The 17,170-nt window shown below is 42.6% G+C and overlaps 1 protein-coding gene across 1 annotated transcript in view; it reads left to right on the top strand.

The window, feature by feature from the left end:
• The first annotated feature begins 493 nt into the window (after positions 1-493).
• The window catches only part of atg7 (ATG7 autophagy related 7 homolog (S. cerevisiae)), a 142,397-nt gene continuing 125,720 nt past the window's right edge, over positions 494-17,170 (top strand). Inside the window, exons 1-8 of the mRNA XM_080181948.1 lie at positions 494-686; positions 833-887; positions 4,081-4,198; positions 5,059-5,136; positions 9,084-9,200; positions 11,582-11,728; positions 13,506-13,594; positions 15,124-15,245. Coding sequence (XP_080038074.1) covers positions 515-686; positions 833-887; positions 4,081-4,198; positions 5,059-5,136; positions 9,084-9,200; positions 11,582-11,728; positions 13,506-13,594; positions 15,124-15,245 — 898 coding nt within the window. The 5' untranslated portion in view covers positions 494-514. The remainder of the gene's footprint in view (positions 687-832; positions 888-4,080; positions 4,199-5,058; positions 5,137-9,083; positions 9,201-11,581; positions 11,729-13,505; positions 13,595-15,123; positions 15,246-17,170) is intronic.

Here is a 17,170-nt window from a genome sequence, read left to right on the forward strand (position 1 = left end):
TGCCCCCGTCCCCCTCCCCAATTCCCCCCTCCCCCAGTTCCCCCTCCCCCCAATTTCCCCATCCCCAATCCCCCTATTCCCCACTGCCCCCAATTCCGCCCGCCCCCTCTCCCCAATTCCCCCCTCCCCTATTCCCCCTCTCCCCAGCTCCCCCCTCTCCTCAATTCCCCCTCTCCCCCACTCCCCAATTTCCCCCCACTCCCCAGTCCCCCCCACTCTCCCCGGCTCCCCCCCCCCCCCCCCCCCCAACTCTCCCCGGCTCCCCCCCCCCCCCCCCCCCCCAACTCTCCCCGGCTCCCCCCCCCCCCCCCCCCCAACTCTCCCCGGCTCCCCCCCCCCCCCAACTCTCCCCGGCTCCCCCCCCCCCCCCTCTCCCCGGCTCCCCCCCCCAGTTCCCGCCTCCCCTTGCGACAATGGGGGCGGGTCTTTCTGCCCGGTGACGTCCTCAGTCTGCGCCGGTCTGTCTGACGCAGTATGTGTGCGCCGTGGCGAACCCAATGCGGAAGTGGCTGGGATGGAGAGTCCTGGTCCTGGGCGGCCGCCGCCGGCGCCTCCTTCGCTGCTGCAGTTCGCCCCCTTCAGCAGCGCCCTGGACGCCGGCTTCTGGCATGAGCTCACCCAGAGGAAGCTCAATGATTACCGGCTGGACCAGAGTCCCCGCAACATACGCGGCTATTACTATAACGGTACCATCGCGGCGGGAGGGGAGGGGGGAAGGCAGTGCCCTGATTTCTTTTGCAAATACCTCTCCCTGCCTCTGCATTGTGACTGGCTTTTTACTGAAAACTTATCTTAAAACAGCAAAAATAAACTGTATTTTCTTATTCGAAAGGTGATCCTGCTGGACTGCCAACTCGACTAACTTTGGAGTTCAGTGCATTTGATGTGTGAGTAATTGTACTGTGGGATCATCAGTAAATTATTTTGTCAGCATTCAAAGGGCTGTTTAGATTCTACTCTTCGATCACCGTGGGAGAGCTTCTTAGCTGTCATCAGTTTCAAATTGAATCTTAGTAGATGTCAGTTTTAATTGTTTCTGGTGTTTTCATACCAGTAAACCACTGTGCCAGAGCTTATTTATTAGTGTCACAAGTAGGCTTACATTGACACTGCAGTGAAGTTACTGTGAAAATCCCCTAGTTGCCAGACTCCGGTGCCTGTTCAGATACACTGAGGGAGAATTTAGTATGGCCAGTGCACCTAACCAGCATGTCTTTTGCACCGTGAGAGGAAACCGGAGCACCTGGAGAAAATCCATGCAGACACAGGGAGAATGTGCCAACTCCACTCAGCTACTCAAGGCCAGAATCTGAGACAGTAGCGCTTGCCACTGTGCTGCCCATGAGTTAACCTATTTGTCTATCTGTGCATCTCCTAATGACATCACCAGTCAGTATGCTATTACAGAAGGTCCTTGACCAGACCATTTTCCCCCAAATGCCATTGTGCACATGACTTTGTGAACAGATCTGTATGTGCAGTTGCATCTTTTTTACACCATCCCACAGTGAAAACAAGGAGGTCTTGTGACACAGTGGGTAGTGTCCACTCCTCTTGAGTCAGAAGCTTGGGTTCGAGTTGCACCCCAGGATTTGATGACTAAGGAAGGTGTGTTTATAACATGGCCAAATTGTTTGGGTGACAACTTATAAATCCTTCCAACACAACAGTTGTGGGTGTTAAGAGTGGGAGCAACTCCTGGTCAGCAATGCTCGGTGAGGAGTGATGCCTCTTGAGCTGTGATAAGCTTCTGCTGACAGACTGGTGACATGTCCCAGGAATAATTAGCTATGGAAACAAATAAAGTCTGCCTTAGTGCACAATTACACCCTGGGTAAGCTAAACTACTGGGGGGCCTGCTCTCTTTTTGCTAAAGAAAATATAACTCAGTACTGATCTTAACCCATCCTGTCAGCTTGTCCATTTGCTCTGGCATTGAGTACATGCATTCAAATTTGATATACTTGTTACTCTGGTATGAAATGTACTTGAGACATTTAATGACACCTGTCAATTAGCAACAGATCATTTTCAGGAAAGCAAAATCCACCAGCAGGCCCTCATAAGCTTCATTTTATTGTCAAAAAGCCAGTCATTGGTGTATAGTTAATGATCGTGGGTTTCTGCAAACTTTCCACCAAAAGAGACTTTCGGAAGTACAGTGGGGAGAGAGATAAGAACATAAGAAATAGGAGCAGGAGTAGGCCATCTAGCCCTTCGAGCCTGCCCCGCCATTCAGTAAGATCATGGCTGATCTGAAGTGGCTTGGTTCCACTTTCCCGCTTTCTCTCCATAACCCTTAATTCCCTTGCCTACCAAAAACCTATCTACCCATGTCTTAAATATATTTAGCGAGGTAGCCTCCACCACATCGGGCAGAGAATTCCAGAGATTCACCACCCTTTGAGTGAAGAAGTTCCTCCTCAACTCCGTTCTAAACTGCGCCCCCCTTTATCTTGAGGATGTGCCCTTTAGTCCTGCTGTCCTTTCTAAGCGGGAAGAATCTCTCTACCTCCACCCCATCCATCCCCTTCATTAACTTATACGTCTCTATAAGATCCCCCCCCCATCCTTCTAAACTCCAACGAGTACAAACCCAGTCTATTCAGCCTCTTCATAGTCCAACCCCCTCATCTCCATTATCAGCCTAGTGAACCTCCTCTGCACTCCCTCCAAGGCCAAAATATCCTTGTGCAAGTGCGGCGACCAAAACTGCACACAGTACTCCAGCTGCGGCCTCACCAGTGCCCTGTACAGTTGCAGCAAGACCTCCCTGCTTTTATATTCAATCCCCCTCGCTATGAAGGCCAGCATCCCATTTGCCTTCCTGATCACCTGCTGCACCTGCAGGCTGGGTTTTTGTGACTCATGCACAAGGACCCCCAGGTCCCTCTGCACCGTAGCATGCTGCAGCTTTTTGCCCTTTAAATAGTAATTCCCTCCTACTATTATTCCTGCCAAAGTGGATAACCTCACACTTGCTAACATTGTACTCCATCTGCCAGGTCCTCGCCCACTCGCTTAGCCTATCTAGATCCCTCTGCAGACTTTCCACACCCTCCGCACAATTTGCTTTTCCACCTATCTTCATGTCATCAGCAAATTTCGACACCCTACACTCAGCCCCCTCCTCCAGATCATCTATATAAATGGTAAATAGTTGAGGCCCCAGCACCGATCCCTGGGGCACTCCACTAGTCACCAACCGCCAATCAGAATAGCACCCATTGATACCAACTCTCTGCCTCCTATTTGACAACCAATCCTCTATCCACGCTAACTCCATGTCCCCTAACCTTCTGAAGCAACCTTTTTGTGCGGCAATCCAATTCAGAGTCCCAACAAGTTGGGACATTCCCGATCCAAGCTGACAAGACAGGGCTCTCACCACCTGTCTTGAGTTTGATCTACATGATCCAAGCTGATTGGAGTAGGTGTAGCTCCTCCTCCAAGGCTTCATCTCATTTGCATCTTAGCCAAAAGGCCAAGATGCCACTTGAAAAAATTGCTTCAATTGAAGCTGAAATGTAACCTAATGACTTCAACCAAGTGCAGCATGTCGACACTACACTTGATCTTAGCCAAAAGGCCTGATATTCTTCTTACGTGATCTCTCAAGTCTACCTGAGAGGGTGGTAATGTCACTGGAATAATAATTAGATGTTGAGACTATCCCTCTGACATCATGGGTTTGACACCATGATAACTGGTGCAATTTAACTTCAAGTAATAAATCTGGGATATAAAACTAGTTTTAGTAATGGTGAACATTGATCTATTTTATAAACTAATGTTCTTTGGAAGGAAATCTGTCTTTACCTGGTCTGGTCTGCATGTAACTCCAGAGTCATTGCAGTGTGGTTGATTCTCAACTGCACTCTGAAATGGCCTTGCAAGCCACTCAGTTCAAGGGCAACTAAGGATGGGCAACAAATGAGGGTCTTGCTTGCAGTGCCCACATCCTGTGAAAGAATAAACAAATGTTGAATCCCAGCTAAATATACACCTCGAATTACTAAAGCATGAGTAGTGCTCTCCTTTCTGTTCTACTGCTCAAAGGGATTTATTTTCTTCACTTAGGAATGCTGTGACCCCACCTCGGTGTTGCCCTGCTTTTGGCACTCTGTATAATACCAATACCTTTCAATTGTTTAAGTCCACCGATAAGAAGGCTTTGTTGGAGCAAGTGGGCAAGAAGGTGAGTGGCAAAAAGGAGCACTCTTTGCTCATAGAGGGAATTGGGCATTTGTGGCTTGTACGATGTAGAAAATTAAGTAGCACGTGTCAGTGTTTAAAAAAATGGTCTGTTTACTGCAGTGTTGTTTGGGGAGAGTGTTTAAAATGGAATTTTCAATGCCTTTTTACCCCCTTTACAGTCGCTGGTTTGGATTAGCTGATTCACATGAAACTATTCTCACTTAACTCATGTGGTGAGCAGCCTGATCTGGACCACAAGAAGCGGTGATAGTTTTACCAGCACTTAGATTATATAGAAGGATGTGTTGCACATATTACAATGTGGTCTGATGGTCCAGTATGAACTCAGGATTTGCTGAATTCAGATTCTGAAATTAATTAGGAGCTAAGGTAACTCAACTGCACGTTTTGCAGAATTTCAGCTTCCTACAAATTCAGTTTTCTGATTCCACCTTTGAATCTGATGTGACCAGAGTTAGCACTTGTTTGAGGTGATTCTTTCAAAGTCGCTGTGCATATTGCAACAGAGTAACTGTAGAATTGGAGATAAACCGAGCAGTTCCTCGATTATTGGATGCAGTAAATAAAAAGTGTGCATGAGGTCTGCGTAACTTATTGCAGTGCCTTGTTCTTCTACATGTGTATATTTGAATCTTGGTACAAAAGCTGTGATGTATTTTCACCTATACAAATACAACATAGAAGCAGCCCATTTGGTTCATCAAGTATGTGTCTGCACACTTGGACATTGTAAATTCATCCAATTTGAACTCTATTCTTGGCCACCTTCGATCGATTTAAGAATCGTTTTTGACTGCTGTTTGACCTGCTCCAAGTCAAATGTAATTATCTCTCCTGTAGATTTGGGACACCATAAAATCTGGCAGAGCAATTGAAGATCCTTCTTTGTTGAACACTTTTCTTTTGCTGACTTTTGCAGTAAGTATTTAGCAAAAATACTATTGGAAATGTTATAGTTTCAAAGAGTTCTATATAGTGAGATTATCAGAAAAGTTGAATTAAACAAATTTTCAATTAGAATCATAGAATCCCTGCAGTGCAGAAAGAGAGGCCATTTGGCCCATTGAACCTGCACCAACACAATCCCACCCAGGCCATATCCCTGTAACTCCTATGTATTTACCCTGCTAATCTCCCTGACACTAAGGGACAATTTAGCATAGCCAATTAACCCAACCCAGTCTTTGGACTGAGAGAGGAAACCGGAGCACCCAGAAGAAACCTATATAGACATGGGGAGAATGTGCAAACTCAACACAGACTGTCACCCAAGGCTGGAATTGAACCTGCGTCCCTGGCACTGTGAGGCAGCAATGCTAATCACTGTGCCACCCAAAATTTATTTCAGTTATTAATGATTCATTAATTCCGATCATTCATACTGGAGAGGATCTGTGTCCTTAAAATAATGTTATAAATGCTGTTGTAACCCAGTGGAGTAGCATTTTCTAGTTGCTTCCTCGTTCTCAAACTGATTCAGGTGCACTTTATTGTTTTTGAAATGGAATGACTTTTTTGGCTAAATGTTGAAGGTCACTTTAGTAATGAGGTACGTTATCAGTTAATTTGTTTTCCAAGGTATTGGTTGAAGAAGAAATGTTTACCTGGGCACTGTTAAATATAAATAGCATTTCTGTCAAGCCTGCTTGTTCTCAGGGAATTGCACACTGGGAGCGCTTCACAGCCAGCTAATTACTTTTAACATAGTCACTATTGTCATGGGGGCAAATGCAATGGCTCAGGTCCCATAAATGTTCAATGACAAGTGTGTCTGCTTTGGGAGTTGTTGAGGGAAGAATGCTGGCTTAAACCCTGGAAGAATCCTGCTCTTCAGTTGGTGGCTTGGAATTTCTTATCCGCCTCTATAGGCAGACGAGTTTACACTCGAAAGGGCGCCCATGACAAAAAAAAAGCACCCCCTCGATATTGGGCTGAACTGTAAGCCCAGATTTTTTGCTCAAAGCTTAGGGACTGAGTTTGAACGCATGACCTTTTACCTCATAGGCAAAAGTACTGAGCCAAGCTGGTTCTTGTATGGGGTCTAAAAGCAAAATGTTGAAACATTTGCTATATTTTGCTTCTATCTTACCAGCTCTGATGAAGGGTCATTCAGACTTGAAACATTGGCCTTATTCTCTCCACAAGTGCTGTCAGACCTGCTGAGATTTTCTAGCATTTTCTGTTTTTGTCTCATCTGGTGTCTGATTATCTCAGTGATGGGGCCTGATTTTTTTTAAACTTTATTCCAATCTAATCCAATCAAATTAAATCCAATTCAGAGTCCCAACAAATCGGGACATTCCCGATCCAAGCTGACGTGACAGGGCTCTCACCACCTGTCTTGAGCTTGATCTACATGATCCAAGCTGATTGGAGTAGGTGTAGCTCCTCCTCCAAGGCTTGATCTTATTTGCATCTTAGCCAAAAGGCTGAGATGCCACTTGAAAAAATTGCTTCAAATGAAGCTGAAATGTAACCTAATGACTTCAACCAAGTGCTGTATGTCGACACTACACTTGATCTTAGCCAAAAGACCTGATATTCTTCTTACGTGATCTCTCAAGTCTACCTGAATGATTGGCACAGGGAGGTCCTCTGTTTATCTAATGGGCAGTCTCTCAGAAATGTAACACTCTTAGGGCACCACCCTGCAGTGTTGCCCTTAATTGTGCTCAAACCTGGGAGCGGACTTGATCACCACACTCTAATTGGAGCCACATCTGTGATCAAGTTGAAAACAAGAATATAGGTCTCCCCACCTATACAGTTAAAGGAATTGAATTTATTTGATGTCACACCCATTAGACTTGATTTCAACCCTGCCAGTGGCTAGGTTTGAAAGATTAACAATTTCAGCCATTGTTAGATTTTAATAATGGGCTTAAATAACCATTAACTATGTAGTTAACGGTGTTAATTTTCAGCAAACAGGTAGGAAAACTAACATTACAAATAAGAAGACTTGCACAAAACCAAACAATCAAACTGTTCAAAGCTACCTGATTTGGAGCCAGTAACTAATCAATGGTGTTTTTCCTCCCAGTGTCATGAAACATGTTGTTCATCAGTTATTAACATGGTTCTAACGAACAAAATATAAATAATTTATTTCAAAACATACTTTAACTTATATTTTGTTGCAATGCTATTCATTCAGGTTCTCCCAGGAAGTCCACCTTCGCTCAGAGGCCTGGGGTTTAAGTTTTGCTTCTTTCCTGGACTTTGCCTTGTTTAGCCAGCTTTCCCTTCCATTTTTATTTTTCAGGTCCCTCTGCACAGAGTGCAGAGTAACCTGTCCTTGGTCTCCCATCCTCCTCTTCTGGCACCCTTGAATTATCCCTCAAATATTGCCTTCCACTTTCACAGCTCAGATGTGAAACTGAGCACGAGTTAAATGTCAGGAGCATGTACTTTTTGACATGCAGCTGCTGCTGACAATTTGGGGATTATTTTGATCTTGTACGTAGCTGAGATGGCATTAGGCCCTGAATTACTTAAATCTAGCTGTTTACACGACATGCCAATGATATGTACAAGGGTTAACAAGGGACGAAGACGTAACTAAAGTCGTTTTGAAAAAAATGAGCACTTGTGGAGTGAAATGCCAAGTGTGAGGCTTCTATTCTGCCTCAGAATAATTAATTGTCTTTAGAAGAGATAAATGTCATGTTTCTGTTACAAATATTAGCAAAGGCTAGCAACTTAATGCTTTAGATTAGTCCTAAACAAATAGATGAATAATGCCCTTTCAAAAAATAACAATTTACACAAGGAGCCAACACTCTTGTTGCGCAGCTGAAAACTTTCGTAAATAGAAGGACTCATTTTCAAAACATCCAAGACTTTAACTAAGCTTTTTGACTTGTGATATTCTCCCTTTACCACCCTTAACAATGCACTATCATGGGATTGGTTGCAAATGTGAGTGTGGTATTGGCACCAGTTGTCAACTTCATGATAAACAAGACGCTGAGACTCTGAGAAAATCCCATTTGCTACAATAATAGTCCCTAACTATCCGTTTTCTTTCAAAGGGATTAATATGAGCATTGCTTACAGACTCGAGTTAACTCACTTCGTCCCTTACACCAAACTCCAGTGTTATGTGCTGGGTTATGTGAAGTTTGACTAAATATTTACACAGATGTGCTTTGGAAGCATTATTTCCTTTTGATTTTTTTTGAGGGAGTGAGCTGTGTAAACCAGAAACGTCTGAGGTTTGGCTCCTAACCTGTGCTGTTAGCTGATCTTCACTCAGGTTGTGACAAGGACTCTAAAATAGATTTCAACAACCTCTGTTATCTAGTGATTTTGCTGGAAGCATATGTGTAAGCATGTCTGGTGGTGACAGTACGTGGATCTTTCACGATGACCTTCACAGTTGAATAGTTCACCTTTCACACTCCTCTGTATTCCATGAACAAATGCCAGCTCTACTTAGAATCATAGAATCCCTAGTACAGAAGGGCACCATTTGACCCATCGAGTCTGCGCACTGACAACAATTGCACCCCAGCCCTATCCTCATAATCCCATGTAGTTACCCTGCTAATCCCACTGACACTAAGCGGGGGGTAATTTAACATGGTCAATCCACCTCACCTGCACCTCTTTGGAGGAAACTCACGCAGATACGAGAAGAATGTGCAAACTCCACACAGACAGTCACCTAAGGCTGGAATCGAAGCCGGGTCCCTGTTGCTGTGAGGCCGCAGCGCTTGTCACTGTGCCACCTCTTATAATGATTAAATGTGCAAATGTCACCTGAAATTAGAAAAGATTTCACATTTCTTTTAAATTGGTGTTGATTTCTAAAATTGTTATTCTTGAGAGCTAACTTGTTTCATCAAAATGATGTTTTGCAGGATTTAAAGAAGTATCATTTCTTCTACTGGTTTGCATTTCCAGCAATGTGCTTCAGTGAAGGAATACTCATCGTCCAGCAGCCAATTGGCTTGGCAGAAAAGTTCTCCACACGCCAGGTATTAAAGAATAGAACCCACCCACAATGTGGGTCCTTGGTTTTATAAAACACTTTCAGAGTTTTGGTAATATTTCTGTCCCCCCACCCCCAAACAAATAAAAGATACCAAATGTTAGAATGTAACTAGTGACAACTTTGTATTGGATGTAATGCGACTAATGGGAACAAGATGTAAGGATCAGCTGACCAAATTACAGAGGGATGTAATAGCTGATTCACTATAAATAAGGAACTATGTCGAATTGTGGAGAGCTTGGGATTGGCCCAGGGCGAGGCTCCCAGTTTGGAGTAATGATGTTTCTTTGTTAAACCCTCTCTTTGATTTATAAGTTGGAGTAAGTTTTGTTTTATTTTCATTAACTGCATTTTGAAGAGTTCCTTCTGAAGGAACACCGAAAACAAACAGTGGAGTTATCCCATCCTGCCTGCCACAGGAATTGTAGCGGGCAGCATACGGAAAGGTCGTTTGATCCCAGTGAGTGTGGCTGGAAAATCTCAGCCTTTGAGTCTGCCCATTCCCTTTTAATAACATTCAGCCTCCACAATGTACACCGTTTTTTGTTACCATCGTGAGAAAAGAGTTGCACCTTTTAAAAATATTCAAAACTCAAATTGAAACCAATGTTTCAAGTCCAGATGACCCTCTGATGAAGGGTCATCTAGCTTCAAAACGCTGACTCCGTTCTCTCCACAGATGCTGACAGATCTGTTGAAAATTTCCAGCATTTTCTGTTTTTGTTTCAGATTTGAGAATCTGCAGAATTTTGTGTCTATATTAAGGAAATGGGCAATTCTGGTTGGAATATTTGGAAATGAGTCTGGGCTGGTGTCAGGCCAATCAGGCGAGCGTTTTGGAGATGGTGACAACAGTTCAGTTAGATTTAAGATAATTATGCAAAAGGATAAGAATGGGCTGGGAATAAAAGTTCTTAACCAGGGAAAGGCTAATTTTACTGAGATGAGATACAATTTGGCCCAAGTGGACTGGGAGCAGCAACTCGCAAATAAAACTGTTGGAGCAGTGGCAAGCCTTCAGGGAAGAGATAAAGACGAAGTGTGGGACCAATATCACAGAATTCTGGACCTCAAGGGACATAAAGGTCAGCATTAAGAAAAATAGAGAAGCTTTTGGCAGGGCCCAATATGGCAGAAATCCTAGGGGAGTATAAAAAGTGTAAGGAAATTAGAAAAGCTATGGGAGTGCATGAAAAAGCTTTGGCGGGTAGGATAAAGGAAAACACGAGGTTTTTTTAAATATATGAAGAGAAAGAGAATAAATGGGAAAGAGTAGGGCCAGTTGCGAACCATATAGGTAATTTGTGTGGGGACCTGGAAGACATAGGTATAGCTCTCAATGAACACTTTGTGTTGATTTTGATGGTGGAAAAGGACGACGCAGCTGTGGACACCAGGGTAGAGAGCTGGGCTTTTTTTTATTCGTTCGTGGGTCATGGGCGTCTCTGGCTGGTCAGCGCTTATTGCCCATTTCAAGTTGCCTGAGGGCAGTTGAGAGTCAACCACATTGCTGTGGCTCTGGAGTCATATGTTGGCCAAACCAGGCAAGGGTGGCAGATTTCCTTCTCTAAAGGACATTAGTGTATCAGATGGGTTTTTCCAACAATCAACAATGGCTTCACGGTCATCAGTAGGTTCTTAATTCTAGATTTTTTTTATTGAATTCAAATTCCACCATCTGACATGGCAGGATTCGAACCCAGATCCCCAGAACAATCACTAGTTTCTGGATTGATAATCTAGTGATAATACCACTGGGCCATTTCCTCCCCTTTGAGGAAATTAATGTTAGAGGAAATTAACATAAGAGGGAGAGGAGGTTCTAATGGGTTTAGCAGCCTTAAAAGTGAATAAATCCTCAGGCCCTAATACCACTAGGCCATTGCCTCCTGCTTAGATCATCTCTTGCTGAAAATGGTCATTGCCTCATGCTTGTCTGATACAAATTGGGATTGCATAAGTATCTGGAGAGAGAATATTTGCAGAGCTACAGGGGTAGCAGGGGGATTAGCTGAGTTGATGATACAGAGAGATGGTGTGGACAAGACCAGAGGAATGTAAGCATTCTACAATTCTATGAAATGTTACTTTCCATTAAGCCTGGAAGTTGTCCGGTTCTTGCTGCTTTGGTAGGCACAGACTGTTTCAGTATCTGAGGAGTTGCAAATGGAACTGAACGTTCTGCAGTCATTAACAAACATCCCTACTTCAGCCCACCTGATGGAGGGAAGCTCAGTGATGGAGCAGCTGAGGGTACTGTCCTCAGGAACTCCCGCAATGATGCCATCCAAATTCCACCTGGGTAAACTTTAAAGCAAAACTGCAGGGATTGTTGCTGACCATTTTAAAACTTATTTTAAACAGATCCATACGTTACAAGACGCTTACAATGAACTTTGCCAAAAGGAGGAGGTTACAGCAGTTCCTTATTTTCTGGTCAAGTACACCGAAGATTCTGTTTCGCTGGCGTCTTTGAGAAACTGGAATGAATTTTTCAAAGGTCAGACCAAGGTACAAAATTAAACCCAAGGAATAGATTTATAACAGACAAGTGACTGGGTGAGTGATTGAAGACAATTTGAAATTAAGTTGCTTGAAATTTGATCACCAGCTGGCTCATTCATACTGGGTGTGACCCAGTCTAACTCTGTAGATGGCATTCAGTTTCATCTTGCTGAAGCCAGTGATCTGTCTGCTCTGTTTCTGCTGCTGGACAGAAATGATGCAATCACTTAATCGGAAGTAGAGCTTGGGTAAGTGCAGTTTGTCCAACCAGAAATGAAATCTCACACATTGCGCTTATATATGCCAAAATGTTATTTGTCAATTTATGGAAATCAGGATTTGATTTATTATTGTCACATACATTGGTATATACAGTGAAAAGTATTGTTTCTTGTGTGCTATACCGTTCATAGAGCACATAGGGGAGAAGGAAACGAGAGTGCAAAATGTAGCGTTACAGTCACAGCTAGGGCATAGAGAAAGGTCATCTTAATTAGAGTACAGTTTTAAAAGCATAAATGAGAATAAAAGACAGAATTTGAGAGTGCTTGGATTCAGCTTGCAAGAAGTCGCTACACTCTGGCACCACTTTGCAAAGAAGGTTTGAAGAGAAATGTATGGAAAGAGTTTTAAGGATTGAGTGCAAGTATTTTACTCCTCTTTTTATTCCAAATTTTTGGTCAGTGTTCAATCCTTTGTGAAGTTACCATTGCCATTTTACTCTCCCAAGCAAAGCTCATCAGCTCTATGCCTGGACATATAAAAGTCATCACCTGCCTGCATACTTACTGTCACCAGTCTTTACCAAAAATGTCAGAAGACTTGCCCATAGCAAGGGAGCACAATCAACCAGTAAAGAGTTAAGCTAGTAATCAACTGGTGCCTAAATTAGGGGCAGACATGTTGGCTGCTGCTGAGAATTCATTACTTTGGGAATTCTGTCAAACAATTTGAAGGTAAAATCTCCAATTATCTTCTGCTTGCAGTAGTGTAGTGAAATGTAGACATTTTACAATATGGGCCTGTAATGGAGTAAGTTACAGGTCTCAGTATCTTTTCGTAGAAGCCCTACAGTGCAGAAGGAAACCACTCAGGCCATCGAGTCAGCACTGACCACAATCCCACCCAGGCCTTATTCCTGTAACCCCACATATTTACCCTGCTACTCCTCTGACACTAAGGGGCAATTTAGCACGGCCAATCAACCTAAGCCACACATCTTTGGACTGAGAAGAAATTGGAGCACCTGGAGGAAACCCATGCAGACACAGGGAGAATGTGCAAACTCCACACAGACAGTGACCTGAGGCTGGAATTGAACTCGGGTCTCTGGTGCTGTGAGGCAGCAGTGCTAACCACTGTGCCATCATGCCGCCCCCGGGGCCAACTGCATTTTGGATTTCAGATGCAGATCATTTTTATTTTCGGATATTGCATATGAACTTATACCTGCATATAAACTAAGCCGAGGCTAGTTTTGGTCAAGTCAATAAAATGGCTCTAAAAATAAGTTGTGTCGCTGAATAATAAATGTAGAGTGCCTATAATTTTCTTTTTGATATATTCACCATAAAAATCGCATGATAAACAGTGCAGGCAAACAACTAGACTTAGCCTTGCTAAAGGTTGATGAGATTCAAAAGATGTGTGGATTTTAGATGCGTTCAGTTTTTGGATTTGTGGATGAAGGATAATCAACCTTTATGCTGTTAGCCTTGTGTTTTTGTTTTATGTCAATCCTTTGGCAGCCACTTTCTGTAAAAAAGGCAATTCTCTTCTGCAGTTTACAGTTGGCGTTTATGATCCTTGCACATTATCCCAGTATCCAGGGTGGCCTCTGCGAAACTTCCTGATCCTTATAGCATACAACTGGTAATTGTTTTCTCATTTTTATTGTCCTGATTTAATACATTTTTTGTAATTTTGTTTTAATTCAGAAAAGGGATTGCTTTATTTGTGACCCATAGATTATTTGGAGCAAAATTATGGCACATTCAGAAAGTAATTTGCAAAATAATGAAACAACAAAAGATTTAATTTGCTTTGTGATAGGGACTAATAATACTGCGGCTGCTGTAGCTTGTCTGATATATAACACTCTTTATTGGCCTGACTTTACCCGTTATCTCTGTGGAAAGTAAATCATTTAGTTTGTTTCAATGAACAGTTCTGCCCGCCCTTCTTCCCGCTCCAGACCTTCTATTGTTCTCCTCCAGTTTGTTCAGTGACAAAATGTGATATTATCGCCAGATTGTTAATCTGGAAACTCAACTCAGAGGACCTAGGTTCGAATCCCGCCGTGGCAATTGAATTGCAATTTTTAAAAAACTGACATCCAGAATCTGATGCCATCAAAACAATTGTCAATTGTCGGAAAAACCCATCTGGTTCACTGATTTCCTTTAGAGAAGGAAATCTGCCATCCTTACCTGGTCTGGCCTACATGTGACGTCAGAGCCACAGCAATGTGGTGGACTGTCCTCATGCAATCAGGGATGGGCAATAAATGCTGGCCAGTAAGTGATGCACATGTCCCATGAATGAATAAAAAAAAGCGCTGTCTACCTTGAATCTAGAGAGAAAATGATTTTACTTGGTGCTGATTAATTTTGAAAAAATGAGAGGCAGCATTTTTGGCAGTTGTGCTCATGGTGCTGATAGTAAAAAAATACCTATTTGTTCTTACTTGTCAATGAGTTACTCCCCATGTAGCAAAGAATTAGGATAGTTTGATGTTGTAAGCCTTGGTTGCTTTTTTTAATTCTAAAAAAATGTGATGGCCCTGCATTCTTGTTTAACGTCACTTTCAGTTAAATTGCCACTAATCCTGGCACTTTACATTCCGATAGATCAGCGGTCTCCAAACTCTGATCCGGATGTGGGCCGTAATTTGGAAACCCCTACTATAGATGGTATCATGAAGCTTTCCTTACTGTTTGGAGGGTTAAGTGTCAGCCCTGGCTTAGTGATCGCTCTCACCTCTGAGTCAGGATGTTGTGGGCTTAAGGCCCATCACAGAGACTTTCAAATAAGGTGTTCAACCAAGACTCCAGGTGGGGATAAAATATCCCATGGCATTATTTTGAAGAAAAGCAAAGGACGAAACTTTCCAGTCCTGCTGACCCCATCTCGAGGTCAGTGGGCTTTTTGCTGGTCTGTCTACAGTCATCCCACCCACGCTGATGCCTGCAGTAGGCGGGACTGAAAGATTTAGGCCAAAGAATTTCTCTTGTTGTCTCGGCTAATATACATAATTCATCTTTCCTACTGTGGATACACTTCAAAATTACTACATTGGGTGTAAAGTGCATTGGTACATCCTGAGATGCTATGTAAAGCAAATTCTTGTTTCTTTTTGGAAGCAATTCAGTTATCTCAATGTTTTCTCTTTGGGATGATAGGGGCAGCTTTCTGGACACACTCGAAGTTCTCTGCTTCAGAGACCGAACTATGCAAGGAGTTAGGGACACCCAGCACAGCATCATCTTTGAAATAAAGCTTCCACAGATAGCATCAGTCGCAGGTAATTAAAGAACAGTACTATCAAAGAATTTGTGAAAGGTCTCTTTCTGAACAACAGAAATACTTCTGGAATATTGCTGGGATAATGATGGCGAAACTGTCAACAATCGCCATCGTTACTGTCCTTAAACCGAGAGGAATTGAAGGAGTCTGCAAATGTGCAGAATAACACGGAAATCCAGAAGTTACAAGTCTATCATCCTCCATTGTAATGATGAATTAGTGAGATCTTCATCCTCTGCACTGGTTAAGCCTTGCTATTGAAAAGTGGCACCTTGGTGAATCAGGTGTAACTGGATTTTTAACTCCATACTAACAAGTTATTGCTAAATACATTCGCTGGTCCTGAAAAGCTAATATTTGTGGGACACGGCATATTGTTTACCTTTAATTTAGTATTTGTTTCAATCTAGTAGCAATCATTGATTTGACCATCTGAAAATTTACAGCAAAAGTGACAGATGGTACTCACCATCTGTGGTTAACTAAAAAAACTTAAAGATAATATCAAAATTGAAGAAAAAGCGTATCACTGCAAAGATGGATGGCAGGTTAGAAGATTGGATGGAATGTTAAATGCAAAAATGACTAAAAGATTAATAAAGAGGGGAAAAAATAGACTGAGAGAAAGACAATTAGAAATATAAATACAGATCAGAAAAGTTTCTATAGATATTTTTCAAAAAGTGTTAAAGTGAACGTTATGTTCTGAACCTAACTGATGTTTAATGTAAGGACATACACATCTTGGAAGGGAAACTTGGAGTGTCGGTTCTTAACTATAAATGAGGAGGTGTAACCCAAGTCTTTTTGTAAACTATTCATAAGAACATAAGAAATAGGAGCAGGAGTAAGCCATCTAGCCCTTCGAGCCTGCCCCGCCATTCAATAAGATCATGGCTGATCTGAAGTGGCTCAGTTCCACTTCCCCGCTTTCTCCCCATAACCCTTAATCCCCTTGCCTACCAAAAACCTATCTACCCGTGTCTTAAATATATTTAGCGAGGTAGCCTCCACCACTTCAGCCGGCAGAGAATTCCAGAGATTCACCACCCTTTGAGTGAAGAAGTTCCTCCTCAACTCTGTTCTAAACTGCGCCCCCCCCCCTTATCTTGAGGCTGTGCCCTCTAGTCCTGCTGTCCATTCTGAGCAGGAAGAACCTCCCCACCTCTACCCTATCCATCCCTTTCATCATCTTATACGTCTCAATGAGATCCCCCCTCATCCTTCTAAACTCTAACGAGTACAAGCCCAGTCTATTCTAATAATTCACCAGTCTATTCAAATAAAATGTTTAAACTTAAAAACCCAACATGAAAGCCAAAAGTGAAAATCAATATTTACAACTAACTACAATGATGGTTACCCTGACAATAAGCTTAAATCACCCTCCAATCCAAATCTACCTACTTTCCTAAATTCTGAGAATACACCTTCTTCAAAACAACATCCCATAGGTTTAACACTTTGAGCCAAATCAGGCAAATAATTCCCACACGGGGATCTCTAGTTCCTTTTGGGGACTTTTTTAATCGTTTAGAGTAGAACTCATGGGATTTGACACAGACAGACTTCTGTTGCTTTCATTTCTGCATAACAGCTTGATTCTGTAAGAGAATTCTGCTTTGTAACTGGGTGGGGCTATGATCTACTTCCCTAGACTGTCAGTATCTGCTTTGCTTAAAGTATCTTTTTCCTCCTATTACTAGGCTAATCTGCGTCTCACAAGTCCTCAGTGCAGCTAACAGGAGAAACAGAGTTGATATAGATGTATCTTTTTCTGGTTGATAGAATGGAATGAAAGTGTGCCATAGGATCAGTGCTGGGGCCTCAACTCTTTACATTTACGAAAATGATTTGGATGAAGGGACCAATAGTATGGTTACCAAATTTGCTGATGACACAAAGATAGGAAAGTAAGTTATG

The sequence above is a fragment of the Carcharhinus amblyrhynchos genome, chromosome 3, assembly GCF_965287045.1.
Source record: "Carcharhinus amblyrhynchos chromosome 3, sCarAmb.v2.hapA, whole genome shotgun sequence".
Classification (NCBI taxonomy): Eukaryota; Metazoa; Chordata; class Chondrichthyes; order Carcharhiniformes; family Carcharhinidae; genus Carcharhinus; species Carcharhinus amblyrhynchos.